Below are 23,704 nucleotides of genomic sequence, written 5' to 3' on the forward strand. Positions count from 1 at the left end.
AGGGTATCTGATATGTCCTTATGCACATGTACAACATGGGACGTATGTGCAACGATGAAGCGGAGAGCTTGAACCAAAAACATAAAATTAGTCTAAAAAGTAAATGATGTAAAATCTTTTGCCTCAAGCAACTTGCCGAGTTACACGAACTGTAAGAGCTTCCATATATTTCAGTCTCATAACACAGGAACATTTGGAAGATCGATAAGAAAAAAAAATCCTCCGACAATTCCAACTACGCCGAAGACTAATATAGTGCTGCAGCATACAACTAGATAAAACCCTAGGAACATAATCACCAATTGTTATTGTCAGATATGTACAGTTATTATGTAGATAATTTCATCTAAAAATTGTGTAGACAATTTTAGTGGTCCGGATATTTACTTGGAACAACTTTAAATTTAACTCTTTCAGACTCTTTGCTTTCCACCTCACCACGTTTGGTGCCTTAATAAGTCGCAAAAATCCAAGTCTCCTCTATTTTCGCAACATGATGATGTTTTGGTGCTTCAAAACTTCAGGCTCTTTTGCGATTGTCTCATGGATAGATTTGTAAGAAAGGCAATTGTTGGATCCAAGCCTAGTAGGGTGGTACTTAACGTTGTAGTGAATCTTGGACTTTGAGTTTATATACAAATCTTTTTCTCGATTTAAATTTTTTTTGAAACCTGAATTGTACTCTCCTAGATTTATTTTGAAAACAAATTGATCCCATATTACCCGTATAATGCTAGACTCGACTTTCTTACATTAGAGGTTAGAAAATTTATGGTCCTTCAGTAATCAACTGTCAAAGACTTGAAAAAAAATCAAGAAGAAATAAGAAGCAAGTTACTCAAGTGAAACTTCTATACCCTCTATCCTCTCCAACCATGTTCCAAGAACTAAGCCACCCGATCATCACCATGTACCCCGTCTTTTGGATTGCTTGGGTCATTAAATGGAAGTCAATGTTTGTTTTCTTATACTTTTACACCTAATCTGGCTCCTAGTACCTTTAATCCTTTGGTTGTTACCTAAATTAGAGGTTAGGGTCGTCAGTTGTACAGAGGTTTTTCCCGGTTTTCTTCCACCTTCTTCTTCTATGTTCTTATCTTCCCTGTAATTGTATTATGTGCCGTTTTCTTGTCGATTTCCACGTACTATCTGGGTATACGTTTGGTTTTGCAGCAGACTTTTTGTTTGCCTTATACGATGGATACTTGACATGTAAGTACTTTTTCTTGTTTTAACTGTCCTCTTACCCTGTCGGGATAGAGTCAATAGAGAGTTTAGGCAGTTTTTCTGGGGCAAGTCACATGGTAATGTTGATTGGAATCAAGTGTGTTTGCCTAAATTCAAGGGTGGCTTGGGAGTCAGATTACTTGAACATTTTAATAAAGCTGCTCTAGCCAAATTGGGTTGGAAAATTCTTACTCAACTTCATAATTGGTGGGTTCAGTTAGTCACTCAAAAGTACTTGAAGCAGGCACAGAATCAGGGGTGGGTTGCAGCACAAGGGTGGGCTAAGCTGTGCTGCAACCCACCCCAACATTTTGATTAAAAAAAAAATTAATATGTATACACACACACACACATACATAGAGCTTAGCCCACCCCAACTTTTTGATTTTAAAAAAAAATTAATATGTACACACACACATTATCAGCAACACCCCTAAAAAAAGAAGTTGTATATATATCATCAAATGAAAAATCAACGAACAGCATCCATTTTTCTCATCTCTCAGTAGTGAACTTCTCTCTGCTCAGTCAATTTCTGCTCTAAACCTCAGTCGCTCTCTTCTCTTTATTGTCATGAACTCTGCAACTCCACGAGGAGCACCAAAGCACCCCAATAACCTTATTGATTTAGCAATCCCTAGATATTAGAGTTTAATTTTTGTTCTAATAGAAATTTTTTGTGACATTAGGATTGGAATTTAGGTTATAAATTGGTGATTTCAAGATTTTTTTTCAATACTTCATTTTTCTTGTTGTAATTGTTAGCAAGAAGTCAAAAATATTGGGTTTGTTTTATTGATGCATAGGGAAAGATATTGAATTTATTTTATTGACTCCCAATTGCCCAAAATAGTGGCAAATTTGTTTAAAAAGTTGACTGTTGAGAGTTGAGCAATTGTTTAGACGTGTTAAATGTAGTTGCGATATTCCATCAATACAAGGAAGACTCTGCCAAATTTTTCAAAAAAAAAAAAAAAATCTTGGCACCATAAGGTAAATTTCGCCCACCCCAATTTTAATTCCTGGTTCCTTCCCTAACTTGAAGCATAGTCATTTGTTTACGGTTCAGAAAAAAGCCTCAAATTCTTTGGCTTGGAGAGATATTCTTGATGCTAGGGATTTACTGTTGCAGGGCATTAGATAGATTGTGGAGGATGGTCAAAATATATTATTTTGGTCTTTTAATTGGGTTTTTCCTTTTCCGCTGTTTCTCTTGTTGCCGGAATACCAACGATCTCATTTAGACTGGAATCTTACAGTTGCACACTTTATCACCAATAATAATTGGGACATTCCTGCTCTTCAGAGTATTTTACCTCAAGATATTGTTCAATAGATTATAGCAATCCCTATCCCAGTTCATCTTGCACCAGATTCTTTTGTTTGGGGACCTTCGTCATTTGGGGAATTTTCCATAAAGTATGCTTCTTGGCTTCAAACTCAGCATGTTTCGAACCATTCCAAATCTTCTCTTCTATCAAAAATGTGGAAGCTAAATATAGCCCTTAAGGTGAAATTTTTTTCTTGACTTTACTTAGAAATACACTTAAAACTCGCGATAAAATTTCTGTTTATAACCATAATATTTCCCCACTTTGTTCGTTTTGTTCTCCAGCTTCAGAATCCATTGACCATCTTTTTATGCGTTATTCTTTTGCTATTCAAGTTTGGTCTTCCGCTCCTACTTCTAACCTTTTGTCTTGGAATCGATCTTTCTTGGATTGGATTGATCATATTAGTTCTTCTTACTCGACTGATAATCTTGCTTCCATTTTCTATACTACATGGGCGATTTGGCATGGCAGAAATAAGTTAATCTTTCAGAATCTCTACATATCTCTTGCTTCGTGTGTTTTTCAACCTTATTTACTCAGTTCTAACTATCTGAAGACTAATCCCCCGGTTAACTCACCCAAAGATTTTCAAATTCTATCATATCAAGTGGCAGCCTTCTAATACTAATCAGGTTAAATTAAACTTTGACGGCTCTGTGAGAAATGGTTTCGCTACTATTGGATTTGTTATTCGCAATGAGAATGGTAACCCTCTTTTTGCAGCAAATAGACAACTTGGGAATGCATCAATTCTTGTTGTAGAGGCAACGACGTTACGGGATGGCCTTTATACTGCTCTTCTCCATAATCATTTGAATATTGTTGTCGAAGGCGACTCCAAATTATTGATGAACTATATTCAAGGAAGATGCCAGACTCCTTGGAGAATTACAACATTACTCCGAGATATCAAGGTTTTCACTCTCCAGTTTCAATCAATAATCTTTCGGCATGTATATCGAGAGGCTAATTTTGTGGCAGATCGTTTAGCTTCGGCTGCGCATACTTCTAATAATCCCTTTGTTTGGTTTTTCTGCTTGCTCCTATCGGTGTCCCCAGCGTTCCACATGGATCAGCTGGAAGGGGGTGTTCGTCGAAGTTTTTTCTTTTAATTTATGTTTGTTTTTCAGCCAAAAAAAAGAAAAAAGAAAACTGTCAAAGTCTTGGTTTTCTTAGTCTCACTCTCGTGTTTGTGTTTTTTTTTTCTCTGGATAGAATTTTCAAAATCACATATATTTGACCTCTTAAATACTGAGTAGACCAGATTGAGCTGAGAGGGCGTGAGGACCACCGCCTCCATACGCGTAGCTATCTCTATGTCCCCCCATATGATGAGAAAAAGGCAAAAACTCCTCAGAAATAGGAACCGGTGATCACCGTTAATAGTTGAACCCATTCCCGGTTAATCCGGTAGCCCAGTCATCATCATCCGCCGTCGCCACCCCCATCAGGCGGCGCCGTACACACTGCTTACCGGTTAATTACGGTAATAACTAACCACTATATATCCGCATAGCCGCCGCACTTCAATTAAATTAAATTAAAAACTATTAAAATACCCGGAGAGAGAAAAAATAGAGAGCACGGAATAAAAGACATTACCGTAATAAGCTACTACGCTCAGAGAAGTGAAAGTGAGAAACAATCTAGAGAGAGAAACTTGAACATGGACAGAGATAAATATTTATTTTAATGTTAGAGAGAGAAAGGCAGCGATTGGTGGAGAGAGAAAGTTTGATGTGTTTTTGCGTTTGTTGGGGGCTTTGAGATTGTCCCCGTTCCCGTTTTCTATTCCTCCAAAAAACCAGCTTATTCTTCTTCTTTCTTCTTCTTCATTTCTCCGGAGACCAAAAGAGAAAACCTAGATATTTTTTCTCGGCGGACCATTTGCTTTGAATTTGAATTTGACGGATTTGGATTTTGAAGGAAAAAGCGAGGAGGATATGAGCTAGGGTTTCCGATTACGAGTATCCGGATTCGTGTGCCAGGTGAGATTGGGAATCGAAATGTTGATTAGGAATGCGAATTCGTTCCGATCTTGAAGCTAGGGCACCAATCAAGGTTTAGAGAAATGGATGTGGACTCCTCGATGGCGCCGGAGGCCGATCACGATCCGGCTGTGCAGAACCAGAGCACGGCGGCAGCAGCAGTGGAGGGAGAGCAGCTAGGAGGAGAACAGCCTCAGTCCCCGGCGTCCCCGGCGACGCAACAGCCTCAGTCGCCGGCGTCGCCGCAGTCGCAGCAGCAGCAGCAGCAGACTCCGGTGGCCGGGCCGCGGCATGCCCCGACCTACACGGTGGTCAATGCAATTTTAGAGAAGAAGGAGGACGGGCCAGGCCCGAGGTGTGGCCATACGTTGACTGCGGTCGCCGCTGTTGGCGAGGAGGGCAGTCCTGGATACATTGGCCCCAGGCTGATATTGTTCGGCGGTGCCACCGCCCTTGAGGGCAATTCTGCGGCTTCAGGGACTCCATCTTCAGCTGGAAGTGCCGGAATAAGTATGTTGTTCTCTCTTTTAATGACTTCCATATCTTTCTAGTAAGGATACACTAACTGGGAGCTGGCTAGTAGGTTTTATTGATTCTCTAGTGGAGTAAGTGATTTATGGATGGATTGAACCTACTCTTGATTTCTGTGTTTATGTTGTGATTCGAATGAACTGTGTGACAGATTCGAAGTTGTAGTTACTTGATGTTAAGCCTCTTTGATCGCAGACTGATTAGATTTACTTGTTTGCTCTCACATTATTGATGCGACAAAAACCATACTTTTGCTTTCTTTCAATTCAGGAAACAAATCTGTACTTGCAATTTAACTGCCACATCAGCTATTGGCAGTTTTTGAGCCTCTGGTGATTTAAAGCAGTTTTTTTTTTTTGCTAATCTGAATACGTTGCAAAGAATTTTAAACTGTATCATGGATTCACGCATCTAAGTAGTGGTGACCTGCTCTACTCCTGGTGATTTTAGTGGTTCAGTATTTTTGTTATAGAAACCAATGTGCATGTACTTCTTTACTGTTTTGGATGCTGAAGACCTCGCTCTTAGTTCTCTATAATTAAAGCATGATCAAGAGGGATGTATGGAGTGGCTCTTATTTTAAATTTATGATGTTGAGATTCCCAATTTTTGTTCATGTTGTGTGAGAACTTTTGATGCTCATATAGATGTCAGACTGTTTGTTTGTTTTTTTTTTTTTTTTTACCCTTAAATGCGAACTTTATGAACTTCCATTGTTTACATACTGTTTTTAGCATATATTGATTAGGTAGCATTAGGTGCCGGTTGTGATTAGGACCTATAACCGTATCAAGTTGTTTACTTTTTCTGCTCTATTCTGTGGTCCAAAACATGATTGTTATCCCAATTCATATATGATTTGCTCATGCTTGTAATAAGAGCTCAAAAGAGGAAGGAATATTGTTTCTGGTGTTTTGCAGTTTTTATTTCAGTCCCAAAAGTTTATGACCATTGTGATTTACTTGATTTCAGGACTAGCTGGTGCCACAGCTGATGTGCACTGTTATGACATCCTAACAAATAAATGGTCTAGGTAATCCTAAGAACTGATTAGTTATCTTTTCAGCCTGTGGCTATTTTTTTGTCCTTAGTATTCTTTCTGTTTAATTTAGTGCTCACAATGTTATTCTTTTCAGGATCACTCCCTTTGGAGAACCACCAACACCAAGGGCAGCACATGTAGCAACTGCTGTAGGAACTATGGTTGTTATTCAGGTTAGCTCAATGCGTTTTATCTCATTGGTTATGTTTCGTTGGTCAAATCTGTGTTAACATATTCTTAGAAACATAATTACATTCTGACTGGAATTATTGATATCAATACAGGGAGGAATTGGTCCTGCTGGTTTGTCTGCTGAAGATCTACATGTTCTTGACCTCACTCAGCAACGGCCTCGATGGCACAGGTTAAACTTTTGAATGATTTGCTTTCTCTTTTGTTAGAATTTATTGAATGATTTATTTATCGAAATGGAGCTAATTTTCCTATAGGGTTGTTGTTCAAGGCCCTGGACCAGGGCCACGCTACGGACATGTGATGGCATTGGTGGGGCAAAGATATCTCATGGCAATTGGTGGGAATGATGGTGAGTCCCTTCAGGGTCTATCTTTCTATCTTTTCTGTGTATATTAGAAGGAAAAGGTATTCATATGCTTAGATTCTCAATTGATATTTAAGACAAGGGAAATTGGTTTGTGCTGTCCAGGTAAACGGCCTTTAGCTGATGTGTGGGCGCTGGACACAGCTGCCAAGCCATATGAATGGCGTAAGTTGGAACCAGAGGGGGAGGGTCCACCACCATGCATGTAAGTCTCTCTCTCTCTCTCTCTCCCCGTGTGTGGGTGTGTGTCTCCCCTCCCTGAATACATTTATGACCATCAAATTCATATGTGATTTTCATAGAAGAAAATCACATATTAGCTACAAAGCACGGATACGCGAAATTGAGAGCGTATCCTGTACCGATACGGGATACGGGTGCGATACCCGTTGGATACATCTGGATACGTGTATCTGACGAACCCAAGTTTGGATACGGTATGGATACGCACCGTATCTGATTCGGATACGTTTTTTTTGTAAATAAATTGGGTATGCGGGGTATAATTGACTTTCTAACCCTACAAATAGAAAAAGAAAATAAAATAAAAAGGATAAACACAAACTCTCATGATTCTCCAGACGTTTTCGATCAGTTTTTCTCCTTCTCTTCTACTTCGCCCACCCAAACAGAGAGGTATTCTCCTTCTCCTTCTCTTCTGAATTCAATTTCGTAGGTTGGGTATGGTATTTTTGATTGGGTATATGATTCTAGGTTGGGTATCTTTTGAATTCCTCTCCTGAACCAGACCCTGTTGTTGAGGATGACCCACCATCTATTACTATCTCGGCAGTTTACAGCAATCTCTTTTGGTAATGTGGCTTCTGGATTGGGAAACTGAGGTTTTATAATCTGTAAATGAGGGTTTATGTGGCAGCTTCTTGAGCTCATGTGGACAGGTGCCTTGGTTTGGTGAATTGAAGTTGACCTTAGGTGTAATAGGGACTCCCAGTTACTGTGCGCATAGAAGGTTTGACACATAGTTACTTACTTCTAGTCCTAGTAACTCTTCTAGTGCAGCTCCCATAGATGAAAACGTGTGAAGGATGGTAGCAATGCAATGGTCTTTTTAATAATTATATATAAATAATTTAAAAATATATTTATTCGGCGTATCCTTCCCGTACCCGTATCCTAAAACATTTAAGATTTCTCGTTTCCTCGTATCGCACCGTACCGTATCCGTGTACCCGTATCCGTATCAGTGCTTCTTAGCATATTAGTCTTTCTAAATGAATATTTATACATTAAAACAAGTTTTGATATTGAATTCCTGCTTAAAGTCATTACCATTTTGTCGTTTGCTTTATGTGCTCACAGACAATCATTTATCTAAAAAATATTTCATTGGGGTGTGTGCATATGTTGTGAGCACCATGTTTTAAAACTGTTTTGACATTTTGGCAAGAATGTGTTCCCTTTCTTGGTAGGATTAGAGGATAAAGTAATTTGGTGAAACCTTCAAGAAGGGAGTTGGGGGAGGGTGGGTAGTTAGGTTTCTTCTCAGAAGGCGTGGTTTATTACCTTCATAGACTTATCTCCATGATCAGAATTGAAGTCATATGCCGGTCGATGCTTCTTTGAATTCCTGATATAAATTCTGGCATCACTTTGTAATTGATAAAGAGTTTGAGATAAAATTTTATACTCTTGAAGTTATGCAGTTTAACTTGCTAGCCTTGTTGCATAATTTACAACTCAAGCTACTATAAGAGTAACTATTGGTTTTACAACTTGAGATGATGCTGTAAAGAGAGGAATAGGAGACCTTAGACCATAGGCAGAAATATATTATAGGTGATATGTAAGGAGATTCATCAAACTAAATTTACCTTTTCTTATATAAAAGTAAGGAACCAGTGAAAGTACTGTACAACAAAGGAAACATCTTATTGTTTTAAATGTGATTTTAATTCTGTTTTAGATGTTTGTTGCAGTTTCTTAGAAATTTGAGAATTCTTTGTCCCATGTATAGTAATCTTCATCTTTATTTTAATAAACTATGTTTCTTGTAAAAAATATAAAGCAAGCTTCAGATATATGAATATGGCTAATACATGTTATGGTTTCTATAATAGGAACTATTCGAATAGAAATGTGACGGTACATAATTTCAAATTTTTAGTAGGAAGAAGGTTAGGATGTTTCATAAAAGCTACGTATCAAAGACTAACCGAACCACTGAATGTAATATGTTAACCAATACATACATGTGCCTCTGGAAAGTCATAAAGAGATCGAGGATCTGGGTATGTAATTGGTAACATCAGCTAACTAAAAGTGGATTTTTGGTTGGGGGAGTTTAGTCTGCTTCACATTTTTTGTATTGCTGTCTTTGAAAATGCCTACTATCGTCTGCGTGGGATTAATATTTTGTTTCATGATGAACAAAAGTAAAAAACACGTCCTTTCCCATATGTTTGAAACCTGAACTGGAAGCATGGCCCTTTTCTCTTTTTTAGTATTAGCAAGGACATTTTTGACCAGAAAAAAGTTTAGCTTGAATACCTATGTCATGCTTAAGTTGATGTACAAATTAACTACAATATTGACAACTGTTAACAGATGCCTGTTAATCTATTGTTATACATTTCACAAGTATATGGTTCTAGTTGCTATTTAGAACTGGAATTGTGAGAGAATTGATCTTGAGGTTTTCTTATTTATCTGGGTATAGTAAAATATTTTGTTCGTATAAAAGAAAATATTCTATCATCAAGTTATCTGTTAACTCACATCCATTATGACTTGTTACACACTGAAGATGGTGGCTTGAGTAACATGCTTGTATCTTTTTAAGATATTGTGTAGTCAACTAGCTCATTTACTCTTTGTATATGACCAGGTATGCAACTGCAAGTGCAAGGTCGGATGGTCTTCTCCTCCTCTGTGGAGGGAGGGATGCAAACAGTGTGGTGAGTCAAATAGGTTTATTGTGTTGTCTTAGTGGTTGATTTGGTCACACTTTACATATTGGTCACGGTAGTTTAGATGTGATAAAATTCTTGAGTTTTAACCAAAAGTAAAAAGTTAATAAAAAGTCTTAATCTGGTGTGTAGGAATAGATAGCATGGGTTTGAAATTTTTGAAATGTATAACATAGCTATTTGTTTCCCTTACGTAGGTCGTATTTTTAAATGTGGTTTTGTTTCCCCTTTGTTTTCCAATTTTACGAAGCAAGCTGTTTCTTCTATTAGTAACATCTCTGCACTGTGAATTAGGCTCAAACTGTTTCTTGTTTTTTTTCTTGCAGCCATTGGCAAGTGCATATGGCCTTGCCAAACATAGGGATGGCCGTTGGGAATGGGCAATTGCTCCTGGTGTCTCCCCTTCTCCCAGATATCAACATGCAGCAGTAGGTTTTGGCATCCACTTATTGCATTTCCACACCAAGTGCTTTCCTATTGAAACTTTCATTTCTAAAATAATTGTGTTCATATTATGATGCTAGGTTTTTGTTAATGCACGCTTGCATGTTTCCGGAGGGGCCCTTGGTGGTGGGCGCATGGTTGAAGATTCATCAAGTGTTGCAGGTACTTGATTATAGTTTTAACTTATCATAATTTTTGAAAGTTAAAAGAGTGGTAGCAGGGGGTATAAAATTTTGGGAAAGTAACTAAGCTTCTATGAGAAACAGATACATGTAGCTTTCTTTAAGTTCTGCTGTTGTTTTCTGGTGAAAAGTTTCCTTTGTTTTCAACAGATTCTCCATCACATGTGACCTTACGAATTCTCATATTTCTATTGTCTACAGTGTTGGATACTGCAGCCGGGGTTTGGTGCGATACAAAATCTGTTGTCACAAGTCCAAGGACAGGTAGATACAGCGCTGATGCAGCTGGTGGAGATGCTGCAGTTGAATTGACACGGCGTTGCAGGCATGCAGCTGCCGCAGTTGGTGACCTGATATTTATATACGGTGGTCTACGTGGTGGTAAGATATAATCAACAATTCATCTAGCTGTTTTTCAGTTCCCCTACTTTTAGACTTGTATTTATCAACGTAGTAAATATTTGTAAATCATAAAATGCATTGGATGCTATTGGCATGAACATAGTTTCACTCAATGCTAATAAGACGATGATGGATGACTAGCCCCACTGAGGTTTTGCATCATTAATGCTTTTGTTTCTTGAGGTTAATAACTTAAGATTACCCATAAGTAATTTTTTTCTGGATGCAACATACAAATATCTCGAATTTCAGCCAAGTTCTTATTGATTGGTTCATTAGTTCTCTAATTATTTCTGCGTGGAATGTGTCTAAGGGGAGGAGTCAACTAGGAAGAAATGGGCATATTTAGGGTAGTCTAGGTGTGGCTATTTAGTGGTTAATGGATGTATTTATAAGCTGTTATTTGGTGGTTTTTGTTCAAGCTTTTTCTCATTATGGAGTTAGCTAATGAAATTTTACTGTTGATAACATTCAAGCATATTCACTGGGTAGCGAGGATTCATGTAATCATTTGAATGATGTTTGGTTAGATGAGTGTCCTATTATTATTCGGGATGTACTCTGAGGATTCATGTAATCATGCACACGGTCAAGGCTTTACGTCCCCCTCGATGCATAATGTTAATTCTAATACAATAAGTCAGGCGTGGGGATGAGCCTCCCAGCTTGGCTGGGTTCCAAACCCCTTTGAAAAAAAAAAAAAAAATCACTGGGTAGCGGAGGAATTTGAATGATTATGAAGTCAAGAAACTCATGTCTCTATAATCTCAATTAGATAGTGTGGTGATGGTCTCATGCAGACCATAGGTGAAGGTGGTTGCTGGAATCTTCAGGGAAATTTACTTGTAAATTTCTTCTAGACATTCGATGGACAACCTTCTCTTGCTCAATTTCCTCTCTCTACTTCAATCTGAAAGGCTAAGTAAGGCAGAATCTTTTGGTGGGCGGAAGAGGGGAATGGTGTTCTGTTCATTTAGATATGTTGTGATGGCTATCTTTTGGGTGATTTAGCTGGAAAGAAACAGAAGAATTTTTGAGGATTTGAGTGGAGAGGAGCTGGATGATTTGTGGGCTTCAGTTTCTTTGGAGCTTAGGGCTAGTTCTCCACTTTTTTGTTTTAATTTCTTCAAGTTTGAGAACTTTTGTTCTCGTCTATCTTACAGCTTCTAGTTTGGTTCTTTTTGTTTCTTGTTTGTTGCCGGCTGTACCTTTCTAAGTTTAGTGAATTCCTTATTAGTCTTCTGTATTCTTTTTTATTTTAGTGAATTCTGTTTCCTGTAAAGAAAAAGCATATTCATTGTTGTTTTTATGTGGTAGGGGTGTTGCTTGATGACCTACTGGTTGCGGAAGATCTGGCTGCTGCAGAAACAACAACTGCAGCCTCGCATGCTGCAGCTGCAGCTGCTCAGTCTAATTTACCACCAGGCCGTTTGCCTGGAAGATATGGATTCATTGATGAAAGAACGAGGCAGATAATGCCTGAAGCAGCACCTGATGGTGCTGTTGTGCTGGGAAATCCAGTTGCCCCACCTGTAAATGGAGACATGTATACTGATATAAGCACTGAAAATGCCTTGCTCCAGGGATCCAGGTTAGTTACTTTTCTTTGTAAATTTTGCTGTAGCTTTGAAGTCAGTCAGTGGTACTTCTTGGTCTTATAAATATATACTGGATGTTGATTATTCTGTAGGAGACTCAGCAAAGGTGTAGAGTATTTAGTTGAAGCATCAGCAGCAGAAGCTGAGGCAATCAGTGCTACTTTGGCTGCTGCCAAGGCACGACAAGTTAATGGAGAAGTAGAGTTACCTGATAGAGATCGTGGCTCAGAGGCTACCCCGAGCGGGAAGCAAATATCTACCTTGATCAAGCCTGAAAATGCTGGGTCAAATAATATTCCGTCAGCTGGAGTGCGACTGCATCATAGAGCTGTTAGTATATGATTTTGATTGCTCACTATTATAAGCTGTCTCTATTCGAGCCACGAGCTTTAGATGTATTTGGATCCGTCATTGATGTGATGTTTACGCTTTCTCAGGTTGTTGTAGCTGCAGAGACTGGGGGAGCTTTGGGCGGCATGGTGAGGCAGCTTTCAATAGATCAGTTTGAAAATGAAGGCAGGCGGGTTAGCTATGGGACCCCGGAGAGTGCAACTGCAGCAAGGAAGTTATTAGATCGGCAGATGTCCATTAATAGTGTGCCCAAAAAGGTACAGGTTCCTTTCTGATTTTTCAGACGTGATAAATTGAATGAACACATTCAACTGTTATAAATGATAAATCTAATTCAGATAATGCTATTTTATGTTAGAAAATATAAACATTTACGTATGTTTTCCCTCGATATAAGAAAAACCACGTTTGGACTTTGGAGCTTAAATGTATTGTATATGTGTGAATGCAAAAAGGCACTTTTCTAGCAAGTAAGCATTATCATGCGGTAGTAAGCAAGGTATAGCTTGCTTACTCTCCTAGTAGCGTATGTTGGCGGGAAGGAAGGAGGTATTGGACAGACTAGACCATACTAAAATAAAGAGGCATTTCAGGAAGTAACTAGTTGCTTCCAGCAAAGCTTATAAAAAACCAATCATTTCTGAGCTTGAAATACCTATCATCCTGTACTAGCTAAGACTCTTTTCACTATGTTTTTGCTTGTAAAGGATTAAGAGAGTATCCATTCTCCTGACATAGTTCAACCGTGAATTACGCTATATAAACATGCATGTTCTCCGATTTCTTATCTAGAGAACATTATAATCCTATCACCTATTATTCACCAATGTAGTGCTCCCAGCCCTAGTTTTCAGTTGATTATTTCATCCTACATGTGATGTCTACATATCAACTTGGGGGTCACATTATTAATGAGTTTTCTCTTTTATTACCAGGTAATAGCACATCTTTTAAAGCCACGTGGATGGAAGCCTCCTGTTCGCAGGCAATTTTTCTTGGATTGCAACGAAATAGCAGATCTTTGTGATAGTGCTGAACGGATATTCTCTAGTGAACCAAGTGTCTTACAACTTAGGGCTCCTATCAAGATATTTGGTGATTTACACGGGCAATTTGGCGATCTCATGCGCCTTTTTGATGAGTATGGTTCACCTTCAACTGCTGGGGATATTGCGTAAGTGTCTTTATGTTTATGATTCAAGAAATGTAGTAATGGTTTGAATATCTAATATTTTCTTGCACATAGGTTCTTAATTTAACCTGCACTACATCTGCTATGGCATATATGCTTGCGACTTCGCATTAAATTCTTTAATATTTACCATAATAGTATAACAATCTACCTCACTCGTACTATTATCTGAATGTTTATTCTATAATTAGCAAGTTGGGAAATGCTAGTGACTAGCTTTACAATAAACATTTGAATAAAACTGGTGCTGTTCGTAATATGGAATCTTAATTTATTAGTTTGCATACAAATATTGTTTCTGTATATTGCCAAGACGGTTGTTTCTACAGCCATAATAACCAAACAGGCGACCTACTTCCTTCTTCCCTCTGCATTGTTAATTTATCAAGTATAACATGTCTTTTTGACTGCACATACCAAAGGAATATTGGAGAGAGCAATTTACAAAAGAATACTAGTGTGAAAGTTTAGGGTTCTGCTTATAGAAAAGGATTAGACATTTACAAATGCTACTGACCGGCACTCACTGGTGTCAGTAACTTTTGCTAATGTTACTGAGCTGCAATGAGTTCTCTTCTAAAAAACTATAGGATTTTTTCTTTGCGGACCTTTTTTACTGGTCCACACACATGACCCTTTTTTTACTGTCAGGACCGCCAAGAAAAAGATTCCGGAAACAACCTTAAGATAAATAGGCTTAAAGATTATTGGGCATCATATTAAAATGAAGATCCTGATGTCCTTTTTACCTTCCTGACCTTTACACCCTAAAAGTGTAGGGCCACAACGGATTTAAGTTGTGAAGGTTAGGGAGGTAAAATGAAATTAACCCCTAAATAAATAACGACACCAAACATCTTCGTTCTATATTTATGTGTTATGAACTTCTGATACCTACCACAAAGTGAGCCTTAGTTAGAAAGTTTCTAAGACTAGGAAATTGAATCTCTAACTAAACCTAAATAGAGTATAATAGACCCATTGGCAACAACACATGCATGCATTTCTAGTAGGATGAAATTGGAATTTAGGAGACGGGCCTTTGGTTATAAATCTGATCAGAACTGTATTGCATTTGCTACAGAAGGTTGATTGTCTAGGTTCTATGCAAATCACTTTGGATCCATCTTGTATGGTCGGCCTTGTTTACTTACATGTTATATTCTTTATGTTTGTAGTTCACCATTCACATGCAAAGGTATTTACCTTTTTAGCTCATAGATTATAGACATTTATTATATTAATATTATTGGTGCTTTCTGGGCATTATGTGATTCTGCCCTCTGTGTTATCTGCTCACGAGTCTACAGTATCAAACGCCATATTTCTGACAAAGGTTCTATTTTATGTGGACATCAGATATATCGACTATCTCTTCCTAGGAGACTATGTTGACCGAGGCCAACATAGCTTGGAAACCATTTCTCTTCTGCTTGCTTTGAAGGTACAATTTGGCCCGGTTGTTATTCTATATCAGTTTTATCTTCAATTCTTATCTCCTGCTCAAGATTTACACTAATATTAATATTTCAGGTTGAATATTCCCAAAATGTACACTTAATTAGGGGTAATCATGAAGCTGCAGATATTAATGCTCTTTTTGGCTTTCGGATCGAATGCATTGAGCGAATGGTACTATATTACATTTGTATGATATCTGTTACATTTTTATATTAATCTCTGATGCTTACTAACTTGATGACCTTATAAACAGGGTGAGAGAGATGGAATATGGGCATGGCATCGAATAAACCGTTTGTTCAATTGGCTTCCTCTAGCTGCTCTAATTGAGAAGAAAATCATTTGTATGCATGGTGGTATTGGTCGGTCAATAAATCATGTTGAACAGATTGAGAATCTCCAGCGTCCTATTACAATGGAAGCAGGCTCGATCGTTCTTATGGATTTATTATGGTCAGTGGATGTTGGTATATGTATACATGTGTGTTTGTGTGTGTGTGTGTGTCTTAGACTCTTAGTTGATCAATAATGCTTTCTTGTGATTCTCCTTAGGTCTGACCCAACAGAAAATGATAGTGTGGAAGGATTGCGACCAAATGCTAGGGGTCCTGGATTGGTTACTTTTGGGGTGAGCAATGTTCAATCGCTTTCTGCTTTCCTTTTTCATATTATGACAACAATCCTTTGTAGTCAGGTTTTCCTTTTTCAAATTAACAGAAAGCAAAGACCACTTTTCCTTTGGAAATGCAAAAACCTGACAATTTCAGTGTCAGGTTATTGTTAATTTGAGAATGCATTTTCATTCCAAAAGTTTCCAAACACTGGAATAGTCAATTTATTCTCTTGGTTTTTGAGAACCGTGCTCCAAGGAACAGACCTAGGGTTCCTGGACACAAAATAACGATTACCTGTTAAAGTAATGGAATTGTTGTTCCTTATACATTTGTTTAGGAATTGCTCTAGTGTTTGACAGTCTAGATTGACGTAGTCAATGATGATCATGCAATTCATGTTGCATCAGATCCATTCAGCTTTCTCACTATATTAATCTTCATAGAGTTATTATGTTCTGAAGTACCTGAAAAGCTAAATTTTTGAATATGTATCGTAGATCCATTTGTGTTCTACGTCATCTAATAGAGTTTGATATTGTAGCCTGATCGTGTCATGGAGTTCTGCAACAATAATGATCTTCAGTTGATTGTACGCGCTCATGAATGTGTAATGGATGGCTTTGAACGATTTGCCCAGGGACATTTGATTACACTTTTCTCTGCTACCAATTACTGTGGTATGTAGTTGCTCACCTTGTTGACTATTTCTGCCGCTTTGAGGTCCTAAAACAATTTAGCATCTCATGTTTGGCTCTGACCACTTTCAACAGGTACAGCAAATAATGCAGGGGCAATCCTCGTTTTAGGTAGAGATCTTGTGGTGGTCCCGAAACTCATTCATCCCTTACCACCAGCAATTTCTTCACCAGAAACATCGCCCGAACGACATATTGAAGATACGTGGATGCAGGTGCTATTACTGTTGACTTGTTTGGGTCCCCCCGACTTCTGTTTGCTATCTTTGTATTAATCTCTTTTCTCTTATTGGTTTGTTATGAGAGCAGGAACTGAATGCTAACAGACCTCCAACACCAACTAGAGGCCGTCCACAAGTAGCAAATGACCGGGGATCCCTTGCTTGGATATAGTTTGATTATTCTGAATTGCTTCGTCATATTCATTTTGGCCTCGTTCTTCCACATGGGATTTCCAGTGCTGTATAGAGTATAATGCCACATACAAGAAGTTCCAAACATGTGATCTTTTTTCCAGATTACATGTTTGAAGGCTTTTTGAAGCCTTGGTTTTTGCTACACAATTGGTTAGGCCATGCAATGATGAGAAGATACAAGTTGAAGAAGCACTGTTGTCGGCGCTAGGTTTTACTTCTGTATAATGTACTACTAAAAGTTGCAGTTCGGGTCCACCCACCATTTGTAAATTGAGCCACAGGCAGGTAGAAATCAGTCTTGGTTCTTCCTATGGATTGGTAGTGCCGAGTATTCTTCTGATTAATTTATATAATTTTTATTCCTCGTTTTTAGGCATATTAGTTTTCAAGAGAACACGAGTTGGGGTGGGTTGTATTTGTGATGGTGAGATATATAAAATGTTTAGAATCTTTGTGAGCGTCCATGTATCATAGAGGTGGTAAGGTGTTGCTTTGTGTAATATTTCATCTTTGCTTTGTACAATGTAACAGTGTGTGAAGATAAGTCATCTTTTTGTCCGACACATGAAATATGTGAAGTTTTTGTTCTTATCTTCTGCTTCTGTGCTTCTATGAAATGTTAGCAAGTGACACGAGCTAACAGGTTCCACTGGTGGATTTTATTTTATTTTTATTTTTTTCCTCCAATTTTTTGAACACCCTCAGTAAAAAGGGGTGGCCTTTGTCCATGTCAGTGTAGACAGATGGAATTTGCTCTTCATGAATTATTCTCTTCTTTCATCAACCACAATCGGCCACTCCTTCCAGTTCCAGAGATGGATTAATTGTTCTCCATGGATTCCTTTATCCATGTCTGTAGGTACGCAGATATTGGCAAGAATAGATACATATTTCGATCGATAACCTTTTATCTTGCGCAAGTTACTATTAAGTCTATAGGCTACAAAGATTGACTTCAATCGCTATCTCCATTTGTGATTTGCTCTCTGAAACTGCCCAAGAAATAATGAATTGATGAGCTGTCATAGCTTCCATGTTAGGCTCTGGAACATGCACCAAAACTAGAAAGACCATTCCTTTCCCAATAGGGTCAGGAGAAGAATAGTTGCATATTTCAACTGATAAAGATGACTTGAATCGCGGACGTCTTTGGCGATTTGCTCTCTGATACTGCCCAAGAAATAATGCATTAATATGAGCGGTCGTAGCTTCCATGTTGGGTTCTGTAACATGCACCAAAACTAGAAAGACAATTTCCTTTCCCTATAGGTTCAGGAGAAGTAGGTGTTACTTGGTAGGTAATTCGCAATGGTACCTTATTTTTCTTCTCTTCTTTGGGTGGTATAGGATGCTTGCTTTTGAAACCTAGAGACCTGATAGGCTTGCTCATGAGCACGACCGATGCATTCACTGCCTTGAGTTTGGGAAGATCCTCATACAAAGCCAACCAGAGTTTCTTAGAAGGCCACTACCACTTCACATGATAATTAGAAGTAGAGGGGTCTCGGGATGTTGTAGGATGAAGAAGGATACGATGCTTTTGGGAATGCGAGCCCTGAGAGTCATAGAAAGGCAAACATATTAAATGGAAGAGTGGCCTCTAATTACTTACTTTTAGCTACCGACTCTGCATAATATAGCATAAGCGGGGGTAATCCTCTTGAATGTATGATTAGTGGCTGCAGATGTCATAACGCAGTTGCAATATGTTAGGCAAGTAAGTCATCAACTAATTAACGTGGACAGACGAGATTGAGTATTTTTTGCAAGTCATCAACTACAAAGGCAAGTAAAAACATCCGTCGTTTGAATGCACGACCTAATGGAGACCTCAGGGAGGTTCAATCGACTAAGGTGAGTGCAAGGTGTATCTTAAGTTGTAAGACGAGATTGTGAAGAAGTTACAATCCGAGAGTCTGAGAGTCCTAGATTGTAATATTTAACCAGACCTCGAAGCTTACAAATACAAGCATTTGTACGGATATTACAAGATCCTTTTAATGATCTATATCTAAAAGTCTTTGGCCAAAGTTATTAGAGTCGACGAATCTTGTGATGATCTTGGATACTGTACCTCATTGTCTTTAGCCGAAGTTATTACCTCATTGTAGATAAATTAGAGCAATTATCATATTTCTTGTTGTTCATTAGGGTTTGACAGAAGTTCGATGCATTTAGTTTGATCGGGATAAACGGATCAACCTAATTGCATTGAAACGTTCAAATATTTTCTAACCAACTAGGTTAGTCAATAGCATTGATGTTATCATCTGGTTTGTGAATAGTCTGATGAGGTGTTTTTTTTTTGGGGTCTCCCAATGAGGTTACAATAGAATGCGGTTCTATTTATGTAAAATTAGACCGATCTTTTACTTTGCCAGAATTCGGTCACTGGCTGTTGGATTCCGATCACCGGTCGTCGGAGGTCCCTAAATAGGTCATCGGAGAGGTCGCCAGAGACTTTTATTACCCCACAATAAAACCCAATAAATTTTTATTGGGGGGCAATAAAACCAATTGACGGTCACTGGTTGTCGGACTCTGATCACCGGTCATCAGACTTTGATCACTATCGCTGGAGGTTGCCGGAAGTTCTCAAAGAGGTCATCAGAGATCTTATAGGTCACCGGAGAGGTCGCTGGAGACTTTTATTACCCCCCAATAAAACCCAATAAAAATTTATTGAGTTTTATTGGGAGGCAATAAAAGTTTAATGAGAATTATTGAGGGGCAATAAAACCGGAAGTGGGACTTTGGTCACTGGGCACTGGACTCCAATCACCGATCGTCGGAGGTTGCTTGAGGTCCCCCAAATAGGTGATCGGAGATCTTATAGGTCACCGGAGACTTTTACTATCCCCCCCCCCCCCCCCCCAATAAAACCGGTCGCCGGAGGTTGCAGGAGGTCCCTAAAGAGATTGTTGAAGATTTTATAGGTCACCGGAGAGGTAGCCTGAGACTTTTATTACCCCCAACAAAAACCCAATAAATTTTTACTGGGGGACAATAAAAATTTATTGGGGCCTAATAAAAGTCTCCTGTAACCTCTCCGATGACCTATGAGATATCTGACTACTTCTTTGGAGACCTCCGACGTGGTTTTCAGAGAAGTCTGGTTGCCGGCGATCGGTGACCGTAGTCCGACGAGGTCTCCGGATGACTTCTCTCTCTCAGAGTGACAAAGAGAGAGGGCAAAATTGTCCTAAAAAAAACAAAAAACAATAAAAATAAAAAATAAACTTAATTAGGTATTAGAGCAAAAAAAAAAAGTAATTTATTGAGTAAGTGGGTAATTTTATAAGATGTTTTGGGTAAGTTAGTGTAACTCAAATTTAGATAAATAGACATTTTCTCATATTTTTAATTATATTTTTCAAGTTAGAAACCACAAATTCAGATACAAAATAACATTTATCTATGATTTTTTTAAGAGAAAAAAGGAGACTACATTTAACATAGACTAGTAACATATTAAGTAAACCATACACATAACACTACATAACAATGCCTCGCCACTCAAGTACAAAGGGAGTAGAGTATAGTGAAGATTAAAAAATTGCAGCTTCATTAAGGCCGGTAACCTACTTGGCTACTCCCATGTGAATTTCAAATTTTTTTTTAATTTTTTTTTTGAAAGGGGGCTGGTGCGGCGGCCCTCAAGCCTTGATTAATGAAACTGTAGAATACATGGGGGGAACATAGAGCCTGAACCCCAGATTACAATAAGCATCAAAAGAACATCCCGAAATAATACCAGGAGTCTTCACAAAATCGATGTATTCTAACATGCACCAGTTAGCAAAGAGTGCACGAAATGACACTCTATTTGCTTTAACAAAGCGGTGACATAACGGAAAGATAACTCTATGAAGAAGAAGCATAATTACAAATAGCACAGCTTTCCTACTATGTTGCCTCACGGAAACAAATCCGGCGACACTCCATTTCATCCTGCCACTAGGAGGTTGCGTCCATTTAATTAAGTAAACGGCTCGCCGCCTTGCTAGGCCAGACAAGGCACACTGAGTGTGCATACCGGGACCAAGCCCACATCGCCCTACCAAAAAATGATAGAAACTTATTGCCGGCATAAAACAGCATTTAACTATAAATAAATAAAGATAAAACATAAAGTAAACTAAATTTGGAAACAGAGCCCAAGCCCAGGCTCAATAACCACTAGGCCCAGCAAGGAACAAGCACAAGTCCAGCCCAATCCAGCGCCACCACAGACCTATCAGCGCCGCTGCCGCTACCTTGCCGCCGTCATCGTGCCTCCGCCTTGTCCCGATCTCCGTCCAGATCCCAGCCACCACAAAAGACAGATCGCTGACCGATTTGAAACCAAACGGCCAAAATGCAGAAACACAGATCGACAACGACGCTAATCCTCCATCCCTTCCCTCTGAACCGCCTGTCCCCAGCCACCCCTTGCCAAGCCATGCTGCCTATCCCACCGTCGAACACACTCAATCTCAGATCAGATCAAGATCGAGTGGTTCAGTCTCAGAAATGGCTAAAACTCGACCACCACCGTCACCTCCTCGACACCATAGGGAAGAAATCAGGCCAGTAAAGCCCATAGTGGCCCGTCCAATGACCACGTCCCTAGGACGCGCCGCCGGATGGAACAAATTCTCTCTTGCAGACGACATGCGCGTTCCTTAGGTGTAGTACCAGTTACATGGTTCTTAATTACTCATGAGAATAGTAGACTGACACAGAGGATAATTTACTTGTGAATTTCAAATTTATTAAAAGGGTTTTTGTCCAATTTCTTAATTACTCATGTTTGGAGGGCTTGCTCCAATTTGCTTCCTACGAGAGCTAGATGTAACGTCCCGAACCCAAATTTACCAGTTTACTAGTCTTTCGGACGGTAAACGAGAGTTATTTTTATTTTCGGCTCTGTTACGACCTTTTAGGGGGCCCTAAAAGTTGATTTTTGTTCGGGTCAAAATTTGAGGAAATTTTCTTCATGAAAGTTGTAGATGACATTAAACCGAGTGCGTGCATATGTAGTACGTAAAAATCGGAGCTCGTATGCGAAAGTTATAAGCGAAAAGGTAAAGTTACTATTCATGGTAATTTCCTATATATATGGGAAGTTACTGTGGTAGATCAGTTCTACCACTCTCTCTCTCCTCTTCGTTTCTCTCTCCCCGACCCCGTCAGCTTTGGCCGGCGGTTTCTCCCTCGTCCGGCAACGGATTTGGACAAGGCCGGCGGCTATGGAACCCTATCTTCCTCCTCATCACGTCTGTGGTATTTTGGTGGCGCGATTTGGGCCGTAGGAGGTGCAGCAAGGCGGTGACTGCGGGGGCATTTCGGGTCTCCGGCGATTTCATGTTTTTCGGGCAATTTCCGGCCGTTCCACCACCCAAGCATGGAGTCCTCGTCTTCGTGGTTCGACCCATGCCAGTGGGTAACCTCAATTTTGCATGATTACGGCGAATCGACGACGAGAACCTCCACATGAATTTGAGGTAAATTCGAGTATCTAGACTTGAAATTGAGCTTGGCCATTGTTATGAAAGATGCTTAGAATGTTGAGTTGATGATGCTGGTAAAATTTGGTAGCCAGATATGGTGGTTGACCGGCGGCGCGTGGGGCCCAGGCGCAGGAAGGCGCGTCCGGCCGTTCCTGGGGAGTTGTTTTGGTCTGTTGGATAGTACTTGTTGTTACTAATTTATAGATATGAGTTTGGTGGGAATCGGAAGAGTTTTGGTATTAATCAGAATTTCCGAAGTTCAATAGTTTGGTTATTGATTTACGAGAATTCCACCGTCAGATTCCTATCAATTCTGCCCTAGAAACTTTGAGTTAAAGAATTGGTGTTAATGATGAAGTTTTGGTTAAATCAGAGAAGGAATAGAAATGTTGGTTTATGAGGATTTGATGTGGGAATCGTATTTAATGTGCGGATTGTTATTCATGAATTATAATTGTGTACAGGGCGACGTGCCGAGCTACTGCTCAACGTAGGGAACCGGTAGCGTGGTCTCCTAAATAGTACTGTGAGTGGACATTTATTTTAAATTAATTGTGCATGCAGTATATTAGTATTTTTCAATTGAGATTTAATTTATAATTTGAATTATTGATTTTTATGGTTTTATGAGCTTTGATATATTGAGATTTATTTATGAATTACGAGATTAGTGAATTTCCTTCCCGAGGGCTTTCAGTAGATTTTCAAGCTATTTATTAATGGATTATTGAGTTGGGAAATGATTTCGGGAAGTGATTGATTAAGAAAATACTATGAGAATTATTGATTTCGATTATCGATTTATATGATGATATACGAATACGAATGATTTATCAAATATTAGAGCACGATGGAATTATCGAGATTTCTTGAGTTTTGAGCTCCGCACTTATCACCTTTGAAGTTATATTGAGATTCTTTCCGAAAGCATTTATTGATTTACCGAGGGTTTATGCTTTCGAGGATTTATTGAGATATTGAGCTTTGACTTTGAGTTATTGAGATATTCTTAAGTTATGCTTTCGGTGAATTATTGATGATTTATTGAAGTAATATCGAGTTTCTTTCCGGAAGCAATGATTTGAAAGAGGTTGATTCCAGTTTATTGAGGAGGTAAATAAGTTAGCGCATGCATGCATTACCTGGTCGGCAGTCCCCTCCAGGTAAGTCTGGTCGGCAGTCCCCTCCAAACAATATTCTGGTCGGCAGTCCCCTCCAGAATATTCCGGTCAGCAGTCCCCTCCGATGC

The 23,704-nt window shown here is 39.0% G+C and overlaps 1 protein-coding gene across 1 annotated transcript; it reads left to right on the plus strand.

Moving 5' to 3' along the window:
• The first annotated feature begins 4,195 nt into the window (after positions 1–4,195).
• On the plus strand, positions 4,196–17,554 carry LOC133732291 (serine/threonine-protein phosphatase BSL3). Its single transcript, XM_062159814.1, has 21 exons — positions 4,196–5,059; positions 6,053–6,113; positions 6,217–6,295; positions 6,407–6,486; positions 6,572–6,666; positions 6,787–6,886; positions 9,527–9,596; positions 9,935–10,036; positions 10,133–10,214; positions 10,436–10,615; positions 11,954–12,227; positions 12,327–12,564; positions 12,672–12,842; positions 13,521–13,759; positions 15,137–15,221; positions 15,311–15,409; positions 15,492–15,691; positions 15,791–15,866; positions 16,394–16,529; positions 16,623–16,762; positions 16,857–17,554. The coding sequence occupies exons 1-21, from the start codon at positions 4,633–4,635 to the stop codon at positions 16,938–16,940; spliced, it is 3,018 nt and encodes a 1,005-aa protein (XP_062015798.1). The 5' UTR covers positions 4,196–4,632; the 3' UTR covers positions 16,941–17,554.
• Positions 17,555–23,704: the final 6,150 nt, after the last annotated feature.

Source organism: Rosa rugosa, chromosome 2 (genome assembly GCF_958449725.1).
Source record: "Rosa rugosa chromosome 2, drRosRugo1.1, whole genome shotgun sequence".
Taxonomy (NCBI): Eukaryota; Viridiplantae; Streptophyta; class Magnoliopsida; order Rosales; family Rosaceae; genus Rosa; species Rosa rugosa.

Coding starts and splice junctions, on each gene's coding strand:
- LOC133732291 (XM_062159814.1), top strand. CDS start 4,633: ATGGATGTGGACTCCTCGATGGCGCCGGAGGCCGATCACGATCCGGCT. Junction 6,667..6,786: donor GGCAATTGGTGGGAATGATG/GTGAGTCCCTTC, acceptor TGTGCTGTCCAG/GTAAACGGCCTTTAGCTGAT. Junction 15,867..16,393: donor CTGGATTGGTTACTTTTGGG/GTGAGCAATGTT, acceptor TTGATATTGTAG/CCTGATCGTGTCATGGAGTT.